Here is a 22,845-nt window from a genome sequence, read left to right on the forward strand (position 1 = left end):
AAACAAGCTATACCTCATCTTTAAGATACAAGAAGTGATCGTTGTAACCTTGAAAGCAGATAGATTGGACACTTTCCATGTCAGCTGGATCCATATTGCAAAGCTTTGAGCTGATATGCTTGTTCACGGTCAGAGAATGACTGGACAGTTCAGCATCATTTGAGGAGAAAAAGGTGGAAGCTAAAGACAATCCTGCAAACAATGGTAGGTGTAGGGAGATTAACATGGATGAAGCCACAGCACCAAGATATGGTGGGAAAGATGTTTTTGCTCCTCTTCTGATTGGTTTGTGGAGAATTTAATTCACTAACTGGCTGCACTGACAGTGTAAAATCATGTATGAAAATGACTTACATATAAATCCACACATAGACAATACACAAGTGAGCCAGGTATATTTACAGCCATCATCGTTGCAAACCATTACTTCTCCTGCCTTTTTTAATCCTTCTATCATTATTCATGCACAAGAGAAATGCATCTAGAGGTACAGCCTTCTAGTATATGCACAGTTTTAGGAGCAGCAGCTGAAGTTAAAATGACGTTTCTGAAACCAGCATTTAATATTTCTATTGCTGACAATATTATTTTGTATTCCTGCACTTAAGGATGATGGTTGCAATGTGCTACCTCATCAACAATAAACATTCACAGATGCAACTCACCAGCAATGATTACAGAGTATCAAGTTAACATTTAAAAATGAGAGGCATGTTATTTGTAGGATGCACAGTATTGGAGTTTGCTGATTAACTCTTTTAAGCCAACACCGATGTACACACACCTTTTCTGAGCATAAAAAATACCAAGTGTCTCTAGTGCAAGGAGAGTCAAGTGGAGCTAAGAGGAACAAGGAAGTAGGCAGTTTGCTAGTTGTCTTATATTTGGGGTTCATTCAAACTGTGAGTCTATTTCTCTATTTTTAAAATGCATATTTATAATCAATTTTACTTGTAATCTGTTGGTTTCCTTCCAAAATCTGACCAAGCTGTATTTCCTTATTTCTCTTGAGTGAAAAGTTTCAACGTCGGCGGCTTCCATATTGAAATCCTGGTCACAGCCGAACTTTGGATCAACCTAACAGACCGCCCACTAAGCGCGACTTCCTGTCAGCTAGCCAGCTAGCATTCTGGTTGACAGAAATGTAGCCTCTGCCTGTCGAGCTGTCTGTCAGTCAAATGATATGGCCCAATCAGTCTGTAGTGAGGTTTTTCGTAAATATAATCTAAGATCTGATCTTCCGATCAGGGAGTAGGGCATAATTTTCTTTCAAGTGGGGAGGGCCAACTTAACCTGGGGGCGCACAGGTTAACTCTCAACACGACATCATGAGGGGAAAAATCTGAAAACGGCTTATTTCAGCACACATTTTCTGCGGGGGGGGGGGGGTTCTGGTACTTAAGGGGATCATGGACAGGCCAGGGGCCTGTCTATTTTTGTTAGAAAGCCTGAAAAATTTATTTTTGCTTAATATATGACCTTGAAATAATAAAATTCAAGGATTTTTGTACCTTGACCAGTTTTGTGTTGAGACCAGCTGTCAAGCATCTTAGTTAGAATGGACACCAATAAGTGTAATGTGCTTTTGTGACCACAAGATGGCAGACCATATGTCCACAAATGAGGCCAACAGGTCTAAGTTCAGCTAAATTAAGAATGATGGTACAGGAACCCAGAAAGGTAACGTCTTCATATATGAGGATGCCGGGACAAAGGAGGTTAATGTCAAATTTTTGCAGTTCTGTGGTTAAGGTGAACTAAACTGCTAGTAAAAGTAGGCCTACAATCATGGCTCACATCATTAGCAGTCCTTTAAATGATGATGAAAAACATCTTCATCTAATGTTTGAAAATTCAAGCAGTACCATGATAAAATATAGATTCACAGCCCTCATGGATATTAAATATGTGGATAGTTTTTGTATTTAATTAGCAGTGCATATTCTTTACATTTTGTCTGGTAGATTGGAACATTTCTATAATGGTGTATCACAGCTGGTGATATTATGTGGGTGTTTGCTCTCATGGTTTCTGAAGGGGAGGTCCTGCTGTGCTCACTGCTGAGTATTACTTATACAGATAATCCCCTCCTTCTCCCTCCTGTCTCATATCTTCTACTTTTTCTCCATCTGAGACGTCACACCTTCATAATGGAAAAAAAATAAAAATCCTCCTCCCTTGACTTCATCGTGATGAGCCAGAGACATGTAGCATCCCAACAAACATTTTTTCTGTAATGAATTTAAAACAGGATTAACTGTTCAATTAAAATGGATTGTTCTCTATGTACAAGTAATGTTGGTTATCATAGATTACCTGCAACCTATTATAATCCATGTTTCCGGTGTGTATTTATTCTTAAAGTGTATCTTGCAATAACAATGAATTGGTTGAAGGATGAAGGATTCTATTAATGCTCAAATTTAAGATATGCCTGGACCTTGCTCTTTCATCTGCATTTTAACAGAGTCTTAGCACGCCATAGTGGCAGCAGCTCTTGCACACTTCCAGCAGGTTCAGCAGCTCTCAAACAGCTTGGTTCCAGTCCGTTGCAGTCTTGTTGTGGGTTGTGAAAAGTAGTTATATTTGCCCAGACCTTGTGGGATGTACTATATATTGCAGGCATATACTTTTACAGCTCCCCTATATGTGGCCATATCCCTATTCTCTTATAAATCCCTAGCTCTATGTTTTTGTTCCTGACATTCTCCTGTATTGCAATATGTTTTTTCTGCTAAATATCTGTGCTACTATTGCTGCAAAATGACTGGTAATTTCCCAAGGGGGTCTTCTAAGGGTATTTGTTTGCATAACCTTTGTTGTTGTTTTTTTTTAACAAAGAACCAGCTCAGAGTCTCTCAGTCATCTTTAATTAAAGGGATTTTTATATGGTAGGAAGCATTCAGCAGTGCATTAATGTGATCTTTTATGCTTAATGCTCATTGATGGCCTTACAGCATTTAATGAAGACAGACTGCCCCACTGAAGTTTGCATATTTGCAGTGCTTACATAAAGGCTATACAGTGAAAGCTAAAGCTTAAACAGACTAAGTTTTAATGTAATGAATGATTTACGACTCAGGGATCAGTGGGCCTTCATCTCAATATCCAGATCAATAATCACCTCACCCCAGCGATCGATTCTCAGACGTCCTTACTGGAAAATGGACAGGAAAATGGCCTGCTGTCACTCATTACCAGCCAACCAATCAGGTGATCACAGGAGCAATGATGTAGAAAATATAACCCAGGTGGAATAAAAGTAGAGCACTGCCACAGTGCAATGTGCTGGGTTAACATTTCACATCCGTACTGTTACTGTTTTTACAGCCCTGCAAACACACATTTCCTCCATATGGATTTGACCTATTTTATCCTGCTGTTTATGTCATCTTTCTTTATAAAGAGCAACAAGCCTCAGCTCTGACAGTGAGCTCAGAGAGAGGCAGCAACAACAGTGTTAGCAGTAGATATTTACTGATGCTCTGTTCAGGTCTAATATTGAACGATGCAGGGTCGCTTCTACCGTAGGAACATACCAAACACAGCTGCTGCTGCTGCTGCTGCTGCGGAGTGAGGAATGGATGTGTAAGTTGGGGAACTAAGAAACACACATTTGGTATAAAAATATCACTTTACTGCATACATGTAATTCATGTGTGAACAGTTTCATTCTAGAGCTATGACAATGCAGATCTTGTAATTTTTCTGCCAGACTCTTCGGCCTATTTGAAGAACTCAAATATTTAAACATGCCAACATAATCCTTTACAAATGTCAAAACCAGCAGAATTAAATCTGCATATTATTACTACATGGGTTGCCTAGTTACACGGTTTCCCACCAAAAGCCTGGAGGTGAGCAGTCTGCAGAAACTGTGGTGTGCAACTGCATTTCAGACCCTTTTCCTGTTTTAATTTTAAATCAACGCTATCAGATGCATAAAGATAGATTACAAGCAAACCTCAATAAGCACATGGCGCAGGTATCAAGCAAATTTAGCCTAAGCATAGTGCTCAGACAGAATCAGGCACTTTTTTTGTCAGACTCAAGTTGCAGCAGATTTTAGATGCAAGGTGACTGCAAGTAAAGAGCACAAAGAGACATGAGTGGGTGTCAAGAGGCACAAATTTGTGATCTTATCCTTTTTTGAATCTGCTGTGAACATGTACAGAGATGGGAGGAAAAGGAGAGAGACTGGAGAGGAGTAGAAGAGATGAGAAGAGTTCTGAGATCAGAGTTAGTCTGAGATGGACACAAACCCACACTCCCACACACAGTCGCTGCACACTTTGGTAGCCTAACCTGCTACAGCTAACAGCAAATGCTGCTTTTTTTCCTCAAAAATCTTCAAGAACAAGGACCAGAGTTAGTTTTCATGCTGAAAATCTCTTTGTTTCCACTTATTTGTATGTAAGGGAAGAGCTCAGACATTTATAGTTGAAGGCTGTGATAGTTTTTGATTTTATAGTCGCTATAAAAGTGAGAGGGGGTTTTCATGTTTAATATTATTTGTATATTTCAACAAATTTCTATTCAGTGGGCCTCATTCACCAACTGCTATTGGGAAGAAATTTCTTCAAATCTTCTACTGCAGTAGTTAGAAAGACTGACTTTCACCAAAGTTTGTTCCTAACTAAAACAAAATCTAAAGAGAGCCCTTCTCATACACACTGGAGTGCTGATGTGCAAAATTATTGTGTGCTATTGTGTTTTTCACAATTTAGCACATTTATAAAGTTTAAAAATATATATATCTATGTGTTTCAATGTTATTCTAACAATACATTTTTTTGGTATCTGAACTGCAGAATAAGAAATGATGAACAGAAATCAAGCATTAAGGTGATAATGTCTAAATATCACAGTGTTTGTCAAAAACTTTGAATTTGATAAAAAAGTAAGCCCCCCCCCCCATGAACTTCAAGAACTTCCATACATTCTAGATTCATCATTACAGAATAAAATATTTCAAGACTTTTTGTTTTAATGTTAAAGATTACAGCTCACAAACATCAAAACTCCACTATCTCAAAATATTACAATTTCATATACATCAGTCCAAAAAAACTATTTATAAAACAGAAATATGCTTATTTATGCGCTCAGTAATTGGTTTGAGTCCTTTTGCACAAATTATGATAGAGCCAATCAGTCCGTGGCACTGCTGGAGCGTTATGAAGCCCCAGTGCTCTGATAGCAGCCTTCAGCTCATCTGTATTGTTGAGTCTGGTGTGTCTCATCATCCTCATGACATTTCCCCAGAGATTCTCTATGGGTTTCAGGTTGGATCAGTTGGCTTTCACAGTAACACCATGGCCAGCAAACCAGTTTCTGATAAAAGAACTTTGGACTAATGAGCAATGGTCCAGTTCTTTTTCTTCTTAAAGTCTTGGCGTCTTCTGAGACGCTGATGAAGTTGTCCTTGGTTCAGGAGTGGCTTGACTCTAAGAACACCACACTTAAAGCCCATTTCCTGGACCCTTCTGTGTGGTGGCTCTTCATGGCACTGACTCCAGCCTCAGTCCACTCCTTGTGAGGCTCCTTTAAGGTCTTGAATTTGCTTTGGTTGCCAAACCTCTGAAGGCTGAGCTCATCCCTGTTGCTACCTCTTTCTAACCACACTTTTCCTTCCAGTCAACTTTCCATATGCTCTGATACAGCCTCTGAGAACAGGCTGCCCTTAAAGCATTGACCATGAGTATCTTACCCTCCTTAAAAGGTGTAAATGGTTGTCCTCTGGATAATAGTCAATAAGTCTTCCCCATGATTGTGGGCTTTTCCACAATATTCTGTTATTTTGAGATAGTGGATTTTTGAGCTGTAAGCTGTAATTATCAAGATTAAAACAAAAAAGTCTTGAATATTTCAAATTTGAAGTAAATCATGGGAAAAAAATAACTTTTACATGGTATTCTAATTTTTGAAAATGCATGTGTTAGTTGAAAATAAACTTTTAGAACAATAAAAACCTGCCTTCAAGAAATACAACAAATATTCTGTCATATGTTGCAATATGAGATATGCTGTAGATTCCAACTACAAACAACTACTCATGCTAATAATATGGGAAAAAAAGCCTGTTAGGGTTTTATTTTGAGCAGCACTACATCCTTTAGAAATTCTCATCCTTGGAGTCTATTTTACTCATTCCTGACCCATCACCTTTTGTTTTTGAAGCCTGTGTGACACTGACATGTGGGTGCATTCCTTATATGGGCATTTATGTGGTGCTTCTCAAGAACAATGCTAAGAAAGAAATCAGAAGATGATAGCTGTGAATGTGGTTCATTGTTGTAGCGTCTTCCAGAGAACATTCTCTGCACCACAGAGCAGATTTAGCAAACACTGCTGATGATGGTGGGATAAAAGAAAACACCCAGTGCTGCTATTATGACATGTTTGTTTCTAGTAAAATCATTAACTAATCTCACACTGCTGTGTGTTAACATGGCCTCAATTTATATAATTGTGGGTGGATAAGACCCACGGGACTTGGGGGGGGGGGGGGGGCGGCTACAATCCCCTTGTACAAGTGCAACATACATAAAAAGTACGTACTCAGCATAAACTGGTGTGCGTCTGTAGACGGGGGAGGGGGGGCTGAAATGATTAAGACTGCTCTGTTTAATGAGTAAGAGACCTGCGAGGAGAATTCAAGGTAATAGGCTTCACCTGTAAACTGCAGAATAATAAAGCATTTTTATTAAGCTAATTAAGATGAATTTAGGAAAGTGTAGCTTCATGTTCAACCAACATCTCTTTGTCTTTGGCTGTTTATCACACGGCTGTTTCAGCTTTTCTGCAATTCAAGAAAAATGGGAAGATACCCCCCCCCCCCCCAAAATGTTACTACTTTGGTTTTTGAAACATTTTAAAATCATTTTTGTCAAGTATTAGCTTTGGTAAAGTGCATTATTTTGGGGATAGATCACAGCTTTAGTTAGTTCTAGTTAACCATGCCAGGTTATATGATAAATGCTGTAATTTTACTGCTCAGTTACTGCCTTCAGAATCATTGTTAAGTAAACTGACTAGACAAAGGGAAGTGTGCTCTAACAATAACTCAGTGAAAGAGAAGTGCTTGATTAAGTTTGAACAGAAATTGCTCTTTGTCCAAACTAAAACTAAGGACAAATGTGCAAACAGACCTGAATTACTGAATTATAAGTTATTTTGTTAACACTGAAGCCAAAGATCCTTGGTTGCGCAGGTAAAACCTGATATTCTTTCTCTGGCCACTGAGGTTGGTCAATTCAAAAATATTCCAAGAGAAATCAGACTTTGTGAGTTGTGTGATGAAGTGGAAAGCGAGTTTCTTTTTTTGCACTGTAGGAATTATTTTGATCTGAAAGACTTACTGCTCCAACAAATCCTGCAACAGTGCAGTGGACACAGTCTGGAATGGCTGTTGAGATTTGATGTGTTTAGTGTAGCTAATTTTGTCCCAAAAGTCTGGAAATGTGTCTTTAGTTACTCTTTCATCTCCTTTTTTAGTTCTACGATAATGAATGGGCCTGCCATGCTCTCTGATCCTGTGTAGGTTAAATTGCTGGTGTCATGTAAGCCCATGTAGGTTGGGCATATATTTGTTTGTATGGCACAATAATAAACTTAAATCCTGTTTGTTACCTTTTAGGGGCTTTTTACTATTGATCCAGTGTTGTGAGGGTCATCATATGATTGTGTTGCTTTATATTAATTATCTCAGTATTGCTTTATTGTGAGATTATTATCATTCATTAGCAATCATGAGTCATGAGTCACCCTGCAATACCCCTCCCTAGAATGAACTATTGAAAACACCAAATGATTTTACTGTAAATCTCAGGCTGGTGCTTAAAAATGATTTGAATCAGAAAATTTAAAAACTCCAGTTTCATTCTATTTTGTCAGCAGCTTTGCTTGTGTATTCTGTAAGTATTGGTCTTTCTGGTCGTTTAATGAAGCATGAATTTCTTTTAAAGAGGCTCAAGACAGACATGATGAAAACCTCCCTCAGCAGAAGCACTGCAGCTGAGCCCCCACTGTGACGCCATTAACAGTATATATGAATCTAATCAGATCATTAAATATGATGATGATACATTGGTGCTGGTCTCATTCATGATGAATCATCCAGCAGAAATGAGATTCAGTTTGTCATTAATTTAGTCAGGATGACGTAAATCACACAAATATTCCAGACAGAAATAAGAGAAAGGCTAAATGTTGAGTTTCTAAAAGAATTCCGCATGTATCCTGGGACTTTATTTATTTATGACTTCTCCTGTTTTCACTGAAATAATATCAGCCTCTGGGTGGTGAAGAAAGCCCAACAGGAGATTTATTTTTAGAGTAAGTCATGAGCTGTTTGGGACTATAATGAGCATTTAAAACATGCACCATTAAAGCATTTTTACATGTTTGATCAAAGTTTGAAATGAACAGTCTCAGAAGTGCTTCTAGGCAGAATGAGCTCCTCCCTGTGGGGTAATGTGCTAACGCAGTCAAGGTGATACTTAGTATGAAACACCTTCACTCTGCAGCACCATGAGCCCCTCTGCATCCAATAAGCACCTCCAGAAGAGTCATTGTACACACTTTAAATACAAATGTAGGTGTCCTGGTGTGGCTGCCTGAGGGGCTAGATTCATTATAATACACTAATAATAGATTAACACGATGTAAATCATTTACATTCTTCCTATGAGAGAGATCAGGCTCATATTTAGACTAATAAACTCATACAAAGTCATTATGACTGTGGCTGACTTGTTCTGTAAAATCTCTTTTCTATCCTGTTAGTTTTCAGTATCATATAGAGCTCGATGTGACTAAACACAACAGCAGATTTAATTTTGGGGTAAATCTAGAGCACCTCCATGGAGACGTAAGAAGCTCTTCTTTGTTGTAGTCCCACTCTTTGATTCAGGCTGGATGGATTCTTACATTTAAATCCTTCCTGGTGCAGTATGAAGCCTCTCGCCCCATGTTGAATGTAAAGCGTGTTGTTGTTGTCGTTACATCGTGACTACAGGACACCAACACATGTCAAAGTGTTGTGCTGAAGCACCTTGGAGAGTAGATAGCATTGGCAGAGGATGACTGAATTGTCTGTCTTCTGAGGTTTACATATACATGAAGAAAACACAGTAGTATCAGTAGGTGTTGGTTGGCAGCGGCTGTTGTGATAATGCAAATGAGGTGAAAGCTGTGTTCGAATTTTGGCACTTGAAAAGACACCCGAGAGTGTAAATCAACTGTGAAGGCAGAAATGACTTTATTTTGATGGACTTTAGTGGAAAAAAGGTTAAAGATAAAAAGGTCATATGTCAATAAGAGATAAATATTGATCTTCTTTTTTCCCTGCAGAGGTGAAAATTAAGGAATAATGTTTGCATCATATTTCTAACATACTGCAAACATGATTTTAAGATATTTTTAATATTCTGCACAGTAAGCTAAGGTGTGAGAAAAACTTTTTACTGTCCAGTCCAATTAAATGGTATAAGACAGGGTGATTAGTAGCAGGGAGAAAAAGAAATGCAAGGATAGAAAGATAATTTTTTACAGTCAGATTGTTAAAACAAGCAGTTATGTTTCAGAAACTAAATCATTTGTAGTTTGAAGAACAGATAAACTATGACTGTCCTAAGCTTTGTGTTGAATCGTATCTCTTAATTTGGTTTAATTAAAATACATTTAAATATCAATATCTGTTACTGGGCTTCCTGTGTACTAAATTAACCGTAACTTAACCGCAAGAACACATTTTTTTAAAAATATGCACCATTATTGGATAAGAAGTGGTGACATTTGAGTACAAAGAAGGGCTGAATGATTTTTATAAATAATCTTATTGCGATTTTTGTCCTCAATGTTGTGATTACAATTTAATATGTGATTATTTTTAGGTTCCTCATCTTGTGTATTTTTCAACAAATTCGAGCAATAAGTCATATAACAACCTACATTCAGTCAGGAACACACTCAGCATATATTTAACCATTTTATTGCACAATGGATATGCAGTTTTATAGCTTTAAGCTATAAAGGAGGAGGCTGGGGTGGAGGAGGATCAGCTTAGCCAGCAGCAGCATGGTCCACCAGCACTGATGCAAGCAGGGATTAGTGAGATGTATGTCATATTTAAATGTACCGCTGTGTTGACAATTGAATGTTTGCATAATGTGCATAAAATCTCTGCTTCAAAAAAATTAATATATCAAACAGGTATTTGGAGGAATTTCAAGGTGAAGAAATATTGCGACTTCTGCGATTTGTAAATTGCAGCAGACCATATTGCTATTTAATCTAATTTGCAATTAATTGCCCAGTCCTATTACAAAGCATTTAAATTCTACATATTGTGTGAAAATATTCATAGTGACTGCCCTACAGACTGAATGTGGCTACAGCAACTCAGTTTTCTATTTGCTGATCCGGTGGCAGGTGATATTTGTGGTCCCAGCTTTGATCACCACAGAGCTCAACAATAACAGCCCACTTTTTCCATGACTGTTAACCTCAGTATGTGTTTTTATCATGCAGAGAAGTACCGGACAGTATTCTTTGCGTTCTCAGGACTTCTTTATGCTTTCCGTCCCAAACGCTCGGACAGAAATTGGGAAAAGGGCTTTTGGGTACTCTGCACCCTCAGCCTGGAATCAGTTGCACAATGACTTAAAGCTCAAGGAGCTGGTGTCCTTAAATGTTTTTAAATCTAAAATGAAAGACATGGAAGCAGATTCTATAGGATGTCAATGTTTTAACTTGGCTGTCTGAACAATTGATTCCCCAGATATGACTCATAGATGGTTTTAATCCAAAACGTTGTGTTTTGCAAATTGTACTGTCTCTCCTTGTATTTCCGTCTGTAACTTTGTGTTTTTTGCTGCTGCCTGTCTTGGCCAGATCTCCCTTGAAAAGAGGTTTTTAATCTCAATGAGACCAACCTGGTTAAATAAAGGTTAATAATAATAATAAAATAATAACTGATAGAGTCTGGACCAATCACCACCTCCTTAACAAAAATGACAACACCAATTCCTTCAAAATTTCAATCATAACCAAATGGTCTTATTGAGCCGTTTGAACTTGAGATGAAACAGAAGAGGTGATAAAGTGATGAGATGGAGACGTATTCTTCAAAATAAAAGCACATCATAGGCTTTTTGACAACTGTTTTCCAAGCACAGCTGAAAATGATTGTGTGACTCACCTTTGGGTCCTGACCCACTGGCTGTGAACCAAGGGTCTAGGGGTATGGTAATGTAATTATTTTACCCAAAATTGCAAATAAACTAGAGCTGCACAATTGCAATGGCGATGTCAGGCTGTGCAATAACATAATAGCATAAAGGGCTGAAAATATTTGAAGTAGTACTTTAAAAGATGCATAAAAATGCATGCAGAAAGGCCTTTGAGTTTACATGAGTGCCACTATTGCACCTTTATTTTCAAAAAAGGAAAAACTTTTGTTTATTCAAAAATAAGTTTTGATATGAAAATGTTTTGAGCTGAGAAACAGCCATTATACTTTGCATTTTCCTTAATAACCAAGTAAGTAGACTCCTTATACCATTTATGTAGTATATCTTAATTGCAATCACAAATTGCAGTATTGTCCAGTATAATCGCAATTGCACATTATTACCAAATCATGCAGCATTAATGTAAACCATTTTTTATGAGGTTGATAACATGTAACTTTATGCCTTCTCCACTATCATTTCTCCATCAAAATCCTATGTAGAAAGAAAAACAGTTGTAGCAGTCAAATATGGAAGTTTGTGGGAAGGCAAGATCCACCAATCAGAGCTGTACAGTTGCTGTGACTCAGCTGTGACTCTGTGTGGGTTATGTACTTTTTAAAATGAGATTACATGAAATAAACCATGTTTACCTCAAAACGAGGATGAAAATATTCAAACTTGTGTCTTGGACAGTAGCATATATCATCATTTCCCAAATTTGAATGATCAAATGAAGTCAGTAACAGCACCCAAATGTGGAAGTTTGGAGCTGGCTGCAGGCTTCACTTACCAGATTCGTCTCTGTGATACTCTAGTACTATAGTGGCTGATGGGGACAGTATGAAGGGGTGAGTGGCACCCCCCCCCCCCCAGCCCTGTCTATGACACTCTAGGGCATTTTTTTAATTCAAGGGTAGATTCACCTACAGCCAAAACTCTGGGGTTAGTGACTTAGAACTAAATTCCAGCACACAGTTAATTCTGACGTCATTCTGATCTGAAGCATCACACAGTCTTAGCACACAGCATAAAATCCCTGCACAGTTCATCAGAGCAGCAGCAGTTAAAACTAATCCAAACACTGAAAAAAATGGATTAATCATCATTAAGGAAAACGCTAAAAGATGAACTCTGAAAAGCTTAAATTCTTGAAGGATGCAGTGGGGGATTTGACACCTTTCTTTTTATACCTGAAGGGCTTCTCATGGTTTCTGTAACATCATACACATCAAATGTATTTGCACTCTCAGCTTCTTGGAAATTATATGCCTGAGAGATGAGGTTAGCTTCCATTTCATTCCCTAATGCACAGTAATTTGAAAGCTCAAGCTCAGCCCTTGAATTACAAACTGATATGACGGTAGATAGCATTTGACATTTGCTTGGCATCAAATTAAATAATTTAACGTACCTCTTAATATAGCACAGCTGGAGTTATGTAAAAGTGTGAGGACTCTTCTTATATTGACCTTTACAGCAGAGTAATTTCTTAAAGATCTACTAAATTAGATTCCTTCCTTCCTTGGTGGACTGATACATTAAAAATGGAGAAACCCAGGGTATAACAAAAGGGCTATAAATACAGCATTTATGAAAAAAACGTCTTAGTATTTTTATCTGAAAAGATATAACATTTAATGTTTTTCATATCAATTAAGTACTGTTTTCATACTACCATAGATATTGGATTTTATTAAATGTCAAATCAGTATGAAATCAGGTCACCACTAAACAATACACACTGAAAAGCCTTGTGTGTAAACATATCTCCAACTATGTAATGGTGATAAAATTCTACATTAAATGCTTTCAACATCCAGAATTGCAGCAATATTACAAGGATCAATACAACCTATAGTCTAAGGATGTACGATATTTGACATGTAGATAGTTAAAATATTTATTTAGGCAGTTACTGATATGATTATGTTAGTGTAGTTCAGACTTAAAACTTTAGTCCTTAAAACAAAAAATGTAAAGTTTGAAGATGAACAAATTAACACATTTCAGTCCTTAAGATACACTTTAAAGTGCAAGGAATAATGAAGAATGAAGAAGACTTCTGCTGATGTAGGTCTGTTAGTCCAACCTCCACTAACTTATTTGTTCATATGGCCAATATGTACAGCGTATATGGGCAGACTTTTATAGCCAAAATATTGATTTTAAATATCAGCAGACATTTTAAGATAAGCCAATACAGATAACTCACTTTTTAAACTAATATCTGCCAATACTAGTATAATGCTGATAATATTGCGCATCCCTATTAGAGACACTTTCAACTCTAAGAAGCACATAGTAAACAAAGTTGCATTATCTCAGATTTAATAACTAGTTAATGCAGTGGATCCCAAAGTGGGTCATGGGCCCCCTCAGGGGGGCACAAGGTCATGATAGAGGGGCGCGATAAGGTAAGGCTTAGCAACACAAGCTGATGACTTCAGCACTGCAGAATTGGAGCAATTCATTGATATCACCTCAGATTCAACAATGAGAGCCTGGCCACATGCTTTCCTTTTGCAACATCCTACCTGTGTAAGATAGTGGATTATTTCGCTGTTGCTGCTATTATTATAAATCTTAAAGATGTTTTTGGATCTTCAGAGAGTCAGCATTTTAAAACTCACTTTTCCCCATTTTTATGTAGTGGTAAATCCTTAAAAAAAAAAAAAAAGAATTTGTGTGCAAAAGTTGTGAATGCCAGAGTGTTTGCCGTATATTTACATGTTTTTACATGTTGAAATGTACAGTGTGGGTTGGGGAGGGGGGCGAAAATATATTTCCCTTTTGCCAAAGGGGGGCCCAACAAAAAAAGTTTGGGAACCACTGAGTTAATGAAATCGACTACTTTCATTTAAATATCTTATTGTAACCTGCAGTCCAACATAGATGAGTAACAAATAAAGATAGGACAATCCGGTTATCTGATGTCCTGACTTAAATAGATTCGGCGTTGGAAACAAATGGTTGATTAATAAGGCGAATCCTATAGGCTGATCCATACAGCTTTATGCTGCTCTGTGTTTACACTATGACCATGTCCCATTACTGTCATCAGTCCACTGATGAACCTGTACATTTTGCTAGGCAGAGGAAAACGCCGCATGAAGTAATCTGACAACAAAGGCTGTTTGCTGTGCAACCAGCTTTCCCAGATACAAGCGATATGAGCAAAGCTGGTGTTTTAATGGGTGACGGTTTGACGACAACAGAGAAGGTAGACGAAACAAAGCGAAGCTTTTAACTTCATGGGCTGTGTTGCAACAATGATGGATACTTCCCAGTCATGGTTTGAAAGTGACAAAACACTTGGAACCACAGAGGATTGTTATTTCAAGCAAGGTTGTTGGAAAGTCATCAGTCACTAGCAATAATGTTTGGATAACTGGCAGATAGCAAACTGCATTAAGATGCACTACAGCTTGGCTGGTCTAGCTCAGTGGGTAGAGCAGGCGCCCATTTACAGAGGCTTTAGTCCTCAGCGCACTGGTCATGGGATCTTTAAATGCTTATAAATTACTGACTATTCAGAAATCTAAAAAATCATGACCCATTTCTAGTAACAACAGAGTTTACCATTATGTTAAATTCTAAAGGCACACTGCCTCAACCAGTGAGAACATTTATCAGCAGAATGGATGGATTTAAAAGCTTTATGTTTCACCACAAATACCTGAAGCTCTGATGTTAATGCATAGTGTGGTATTACAGGCTATGAGCTAAAAACTTCCATGGATCACACACCAGCAATTTCACCTGTAATCAAGGAAATGCTAAACTTATCCCTGTGCATGATATTTTAATAGACAATGCTAGCAACATGAAAGTCAAAGACTATAAACTGGTGTACAGCTACAGCTGCTTAGGCTCACTAGGGTTTACTGTGACCGCAGACACAGCTGGCAGGACAGATTTCAGGAATGTGAGGAGTCTCTTGGAAAGCAGGGATTATTTGAAGTTGTCTTAGAAAGTTAGAAAAATCTAATGCTGTCTTTCATATTATGACCCCAGTCTCATTTCCAGTTAGGGCAATTGGTTGTTCATTTACCACTTGTGGGATTTTTCTGTATTTTCAGCTCTTGGGTACACCGATGATTTGGCCATGGGTGTACTCACAAATCATAAAACATTACACACTGCGCTGCAGGTGGCCCACTATGTTATTTCTCTGTATGAAGGAGAAAGGTTATTCAGCCATCACTGTTGACTCCTTCACAGACCAAAAAAAATCTGACTCAATGGAGAGATCCGTCTATGAGTCTGTCATGTTACTTTAGCGACACGCTGCTCCTTCCTCATCCGTCTCTTCCACTCTTGCAGCTGTTGATAGCTGTGATAGTGGCTTTTCTCTAGCTTGACAAATGACATGGACTCGCTGAAATCTTCTCCAACCACAAAACTTAATGTACGCATATCTCCAGTCACTGGTGTTGTTATCAGCAGGCATCATCACCCTGGTATCATTAGAAGCCGCGTATGCTAACCTGGTGCTAGTGGTTCATGTTATTACTTTGCCTTTTGGACTTGAATATACCTTGAGAGTTACAGTTGATGCTTGCTGTGCTAATAAAGCCAGATACATGTCACACTAAATCAGTTAAAACATTGCTGCTTAAAATAATGTGTGCATTGTATGCCAGTAATGAAACATTACTGTAGTAAAGACTGCCACAAGTATTCAAGTACTTGTACCCATCACTAGTATTGGATCTGTATCAGTATGAGCAGATACCCAAAGCCCAGGTATCCGATCACTATTGGAGCTAAAAAAAAAAAGTTGGATTGGTGCATCACTAGTAACAAAGCTTTCTCTTCTTTTGGCCATTTATTTGCACTACTGCTCATTTTAGTATAGAATTCTGTTAAATTCATGTCACCTCAAATTGAAAGCATGCAGGATTAAAGCATCAGGAATCTGGCGGTATTTCTTGCTGCATGAATTAGTCAGAAACGGCTGTAGATTATGTAAAATGCTGCAGGTGTGTAAAATGCACAGACCGGAAAAATAATAGCTGCTGTAGCCGCGCTTGTGTCTAGCAGAAGGTCCCTGTCTTTGTTGTGTTCATTCAAAGCTGCCTGTTTTCATCTCAGGCATCTAATAAGGGACTGATTGATGTCCAAGACACCAGGTGAATGTAATGATGCTTAATTAACTAGCTGGAAACTATAATAAACCCTTATACTATCAAAGAGTCACAACCAGAATGTGCTTCCCTTTGAAAAAATCCCATTTATCTTTACTAGCCAAACAAATAAATGCCAGACTCCTTGAAATTGTTTGAATTGTGAAAAGTTCTGTTTTTGTACAATTCTGCTACACTGGGCAATAATTATGCAACTCAGTGGTCAGAGGAATTGCGTCTGAAGCCCTCTCCAGAAGGACACTTTGTAACGTATATGGAGCGTTGACTGCCACATCCCCCACCGCTGTGACAGAAGGCAACATGGCAGCATGAATGTTGGTCATGCTGGAAAGTCAGAGCCAGTGGAGAAAAAAAAAAGCCTGAGGCTACTTTTAACTGTGTTTGTGTAATTTCCAAACTGAGCTCTAAGTTAATGTTCTCTGTCGTTTACAGCAGACGTCATTTTGTAGAGTTTACACACATAAAGAGTAAAGAGCTTCGCTAATAACCAGCAGTTTTCAGTTTACAATATGACAGTGTTTTGTTGTATATGCAAGCAAAGCCGGCCTCTGCAGTGCCTAATAAAGAAAAATCAATCTTTTTTTTCTTATCAACTTTTAACTAAGGAACCACGCTATCAAATCATTTCTCACTCCATCCTCTTTCGGCTGTTTCCTGCTTCCCTTTATTGACAGTCCCACTTTTGTCATTCTTACCCATCCCCCCCCCCCCACTTCTCCCCTTTATCTTTATCTGTTTCACTCCCTCTCCTCCTTGCTGCCTCAGTGTAATGTGATCCAGGACCGATGCTGGCAGCCCCAACTGTGCCACTGCAATCTCTGCTCTGCTCTGGTTGCTAGGCAGCCTGTCTGAGACGGGGCTCAGCAATGCACCTCCCTCTCCGCCTGCCTCAAAAAAAAGAGAAAAAAAAAACGAAAGAGGAGGATGGCAGAATGGACCGTCAGGCTATTAGCCAAAATTCAGATGATGCCTTCCATTTTTCTTTATTATCAGACTGAGCTGCTTCACAGCTGCAGTGCAGTAGAGCATATTATGAACCTGGGGGGCTTTAGTGGAGCACAGATTTTTTTTTAGCAGAAAAAAAGAAAGAACCATAGGACATTGTGGCAGATCCATGCTGTGATGCTGCCCACCTTCTGATGTGTTTGTGATGGAAACGCAGTGTGCAGATTTTGTGTCATCACGCCTAGAATGAAACGTACCATGTGTGGCTAACACAGTGGGCTGCTGGCACGCTGCCCAGGTGTGGGATAACGGTAGGGGAGGAAGGTTACAGGGGAAGAAGCTGCATGATTTGCTGCTTCTGTGGAGCCACTATGAGTCATGGCTCTGGTTGTCCATGTGGTTGTGGAGGACGATCACTGTGCTTAATGCACAATGGCAATATTTGGAAGCCTCCTATGATGTCTTTTGCACATGTAGGCGTCACAAATGTTGTGAAATTTGCATGATTTGCATATAGATTAAACACACTTTGATAATGTGGGCTTTCAATGAATCACAGGATTCAGAATTCTGATATAATACTAGTGAACATCAGATGATAGATAACCTTTCTCTATACTACACCGCTCAAAAAGAACTATGGATACCAAAACTGGCTCATTTATTTACACTAATATAAAATTAGACCTACTGCCAATGGTAATGTGGGGCAAAATAATCAAGATTTTTCTTAAAATAATGCTTTCAAAATACATTTCCTCTAAATTATTCAGAACTGGTGATTGCAGCTCTCTTCTGTATTTTCTAATTTCTTTCTTCAGGATGTTTGATGTAGCGATGCACACTACTGCAGACTTTAATGGTAACACTTTACTGTGCAGAATAGGAGCCACTAATGGCAGCAATCAAACAAAAGCCTGCACTCGTGCACATTTGTGTGCAGGTGTCAATGTGTTTCTAATTCTTTAAAGCATAATTGCTGTGAAACAATCAAAAAATAACAGCTGATTTCTTTGTATCATCGTTTTATTTGTAACTGGCAGTGCTCCCTCTCTGTCCTTGATTGCCCACTGCTGCTCTGTCTCTGCTTGCAGCAGCTTTGGATTGATAATAAGACCACATATCCTTTACTTGTTACAACTCTGGTTCTTTTAGGTAATATCCAATATAAATATAAACAGGGGTGTATGATATTGTACTTTTGCTAAGAGCTGATATACCTATAGTTGAGAGTTTAGGAATGAGGCTGATAAAGGACTTTAGATGAGATAGGTCTGATGTTTTGCCAAAACTCCACAAATGTATTTGTGCATACTGCTGATATTTACACTTGACATTTTAGTTTTGAATATTTGACGTAATTAGGGCTTAGTCAACCAAAGAAAAACTTGGTCAACCGAATCGCACCCAGGCACCAACCAATTGATCGGTCATTCAGGTAAAAAATTAAAAATTTTAAAAATTTTAAAAATCATCTCTTTGGGGACCAGTTTAATGCATACAGGTTCCTTACTGTGTCTGTTTGGTACTCTAAATGAACCTAAAATGAACACAACAATCCTTTTGAAGCATTAATACATTTTTTAGGCTCATTATGTCGTACTAAAAAACTAATTAATTGAGAGACGATCAGCGTGCACCTGCCTTTGATCTCCGTGATCCCGGTGCGGTAACTCTTTAAACTTGGACACATGCTTTTCGACTAAACGATCGACCAATCGAATGGAAGCTTTCAGCTCTAGAAGTAATTTTCATATCAATCAATACGACAATTAACTTTTTGAACTGATATCTACTGATACTGACATCAATACAACAATGTTGTGCATCCCTAAAAATAAAGTGCATTGTATTGTTTGAAGCATGAGGTATCAAAAAGAATCCAAGAAAACAGGAATGTACAATATAATCAGCATGATATCGGTATTAGTAGGGATGAGTATCGTGATCTGGTACCAACATGATACCGGTACGAACGCATCTAATATCTACTGTACCAGAATAAATGGCAGATTTTGGTGCTTCATTTTGGTACCCTGCAACCCTGACATGACCCTCCCCCACTCCAAATAAAAGGCACAAAATGCGTTATATATGAGGCTCATACATACAGAAGTTACACCTTGACTTATTAATATTTTATTGGCGTCTTTTTAACATATTTCTTTGAATCTTTTAAGATAACATGACAGTTTTTATTCACTCACCTGCTTTTACAATACTTTTATTCCTAAAACCATTGATTCAGGTACCATTTAGGCACTGACACTGTAAAAAAAACTAGCAATTTGGCACTGGTATTGGAAAAAACCCAAAGGATACCCAACCCTAGGTATCAGCAGATGTTAGCTTTAAAGGTGAGTTAATTGTATCAGCAGATATCATCTTCAGATATTTATAACTGATATTTTGGCTGTAAAAACTTACCTATGTAAGCTGGAAATATTGGGTGTATAAACAAATAAGCTAGTGATATTATGCTGGACTAACCGACCCTAGTCAGCTGAATTCTTTTTCTTTATTCATCATCATACCTTACACTAATTGTGTTTTGAGGATTATGGTTATGTTTTAATAAGGTAAGACAGGTAGGTTTACATAAGCTTCAGCTTCAACCTACACCCTTACGGTTACCTTGAAAATTCAGAAATTTCATTTTGTAAACTGTTTTGTTTGTTGTGAGTGAACTGAAATAAATTTAATTCACTCATTCATTCAAGAATGCTATAGGTCTAAAGTACTTTGAAAAACTATCAGCTAAAACTAATTTATAGCTATTGGCATATAAGCATCAGATATCAGCAAAAATCCAATATCATACAGAAGGAGCTGTTCAGACACTATTTTTTTCTATCTTGATATTGATGACCATATCTGGACATGCATATCAGCCCACACCCCATATCCTTCTGACACATGTAAAAACTAGAAAAATAAAAACTCTAGTGGAAAGAACTGATTGCTGACCTTCTGCTAGCTGTGGCTAGTAATGGACTCTCTGCTCCCACTGTCTGTTGTCTGTAGTATGCATTAGCAGTACTAGTGTCTGTATTGGTAATGTTTTAATTCAGTTTTTTGTGACAAACATTGGTAATGTTGTTGCACGACTGTATTGGTGTGAAAAGTGGTTATCAGCCTATACTTGCCTTGTTGTCAGACATTGGGCTGATTGGTGGAAGTCACTTACAGGACAAACTGATTTCTAATCATGATCAAAGGTGAAAAGCGGACAGTGTAGAAGTCTTACACTTCATCTGAGAAAGGTCAACAACATGCAAATTATAAAATATGTCCCTGTGACATTTTAATAGTTGGCGCTACCAATGATAATCAAGCATTAATAGCTCCTCCATGCTATAGAAAAAACACATGAAGAATCACAGAGAAGCAATGACTAAATGTTGGAATTAGATCAGCTTTACTGTTATTTCAAGCATCTGTGTTGATATCAGCCCTGATCTTCACACATCTTTAGCTTTTCCCCCCTCCAATTCAATGCACTCAGCCAATAGCTTCCCATAAAACATTGCATCCGTTTGGACTAACAGTGTCTTCCTTCTCTGTGTTTCTGCAGAAGTACAGGTACCAGGATGAGGAGACGCCCCCCTTGGAGCACAGTCCAGCACATCTGGCTCCAGGGAAAAGTGCCGAGATGCTTCATATGAGCGACAAGAACCTCGCTGCCATGGAGGCCATACATGGCTACACACCACACACACATATCTCTCCTGTCAAGGTAGGACAAACACACCCTTGCTCTCTAATGTACACTGTCGATCAATACCTAACACTATTACAACAGCAACACTAAGCTGTCAGCTAAATCAGCTGATACAGTGTTACAATAAACACACACATCCTGTTAAACTAAATACACTGTAGAGCCAGTCACATATTATTATCCCTCTGCCAGCAGGTTGCTGTTATATCCTTCCGACTGTAAAATATATTCAGTGTTACATCAGTTTGACCTCATATTCAAATAAACTGTGAAGCACTCCATCGCAGAACTCCATTAGAGATTCACGTTTTTGCTGCAGATCAAAAACACTTCTGAAAAAAAAACACTGAATGTAGCCACTGTTGAAGTGGATAATTGTATTGATAGGATAATTGAGGGTGATAACATTTCAGATTAAAGCAAAATGATACGACATAAACGGTTTGACATGAATATGAATAATAGAAATGAAAGGAAAGATCTATTAAGAGACATAGCCATGGTAATATAGCTTCCTTTATTTGGGGAGACATCATCCTCTAAACTTTTACACTTCTTTTAAAGGCTCCCTTTAGCTCACAGGCAAGTGGTTTATTAAAACATCGATACAGATACAATAACAATGTTACGTTGTGTGCTGTCAGTTATGCTGTTTTTACTCCAACATAAATAATTTAATGAGGATATAATACATTTATGAGGAGAGATCACCCTCACACTTGCATGACATGCATCTATAAGGGAATTTGATATCAGACCTTAACAGCATAAAAGTCAAAGTGCAAGTGGACACAAGATGCTGCGGGTAATCTGATCACCTTATCGCTTTCAGGATGTGGTCGATCATCAATTTAGAGCATGTAACAGAAGAACAGATTACAACAATCCTATTGAAATGAAAACATTCATTATTAATTTTGCTGAGTAAAAATTATAAATCATCTTCAGTCTGAGTGGCACACACTAGGGTAATCACTCCTCTAAGACACGTGTCTAACAAATGTAAAATATAATTCAGATATCAATCACACAGTCTAATGACAGCTGACATTAGTAGGAATATAAGAGGAGTCATGTTGCCTTGAGTGCATTAAGACAACAAAGGTGTAAGCTCTAATGCACCCTGGATAATGATCCACCTAATATGCCCACACATATTATCTAACAGTCAGATTGGCTATTAGGACTTCAGAGGTCCAGTGTTTATTTGCTTTGAAGTGAGAAGAGTTTCTCATTTCCCACATGGGAGTACACTGATGTCCCTAAGGAGCAAATACATCCAATGAAAAGCGGTTTTAACAAACACAGAGGAGAGTCTGACTTCTTACGCTTTAGAACTATTATTTACAGCATACAGAGCCTGCTCAGCGTTGGTGGTAGTGACTGGGGAGAATACGTGGTAGCTGTTTAAGAAAGCTCTCAAACTGGTGGCATTTGAGAATGAGTTTCAGTCAAGTAATTGGAAGTGGATTCAGTTTTTTAAGCACTGTTCATACATCTTACTTTTCAAATGACAGATTAAAATGATCATCTGAAGTTATTCTTGAACATGGTTCTGTGACTTTTTTTAAACAGCTCAACCACTCATTTGCAGCCAAACAGAAAAGAGGGATAACTCTTTAGCTTGACTGTGATGGGAATGAGGAAAAAGGAAATAACCACCATTAATTTTGCCTTTTAGTGGATACCTGTGGCTCTTTCTCATAACAGTCAGAGTTACGTGCACAATAAAGTAGAGCAAGTTAAAGCTCATTAAGGCTATTTAGCTGAACCACTATTCTTGGCTGAATTGATG

The 22,845-nt window shown here is 38.1% G+C and overlaps 1 protein-coding gene and 1 long non-coding RNA gene across 6 annotated transcripts in view; one reads left to right on the plus strand and one right to left on the minus strand.

Annotated features, from left to right (window-relative positions):
- Positions 1-22,845, plus strand: part of LOC121519025 (disks large homolog 4) — a 118,390-nt gene that overhangs the window by 47,037 nt on the left and 48,508 nt on the right. For all 5 annotated transcript variants that reach the window (XM_041801790.1, XM_041801788.1, XM_041801791.1 and 2 more), the window contains exon 2: positions 20,904-21,065. In XM_041801790.1, the coding sequence (XP_041657724.1) occupies positions 20,904-21,065 (162 nt within the window). The remainder of the gene's footprint in view (positions 1-20,903; positions 21,066-22,845) is intronic.
- Positions 1-22,845, minus strand: part of LOC121519026 — an 87,889-nt gene that overhangs the window by 25,699 nt on the left and 39,345 nt on the right. The gene's annotated exons all lie outside the window — the stretch shown is intronic.

The sequence above is a fragment of the Cheilinus undulatus genome, linkage group 12 (assembly GCF_018320785.1).
Source record: "Cheilinus undulatus linkage group 12, ASM1832078v1, whole genome shotgun sequence".
Lineage (NCBI taxonomy): Eukaryota > Metazoa > Chordata > Actinopteri > Labriformes > Labridae > Cheilinus > Cheilinus undulatus.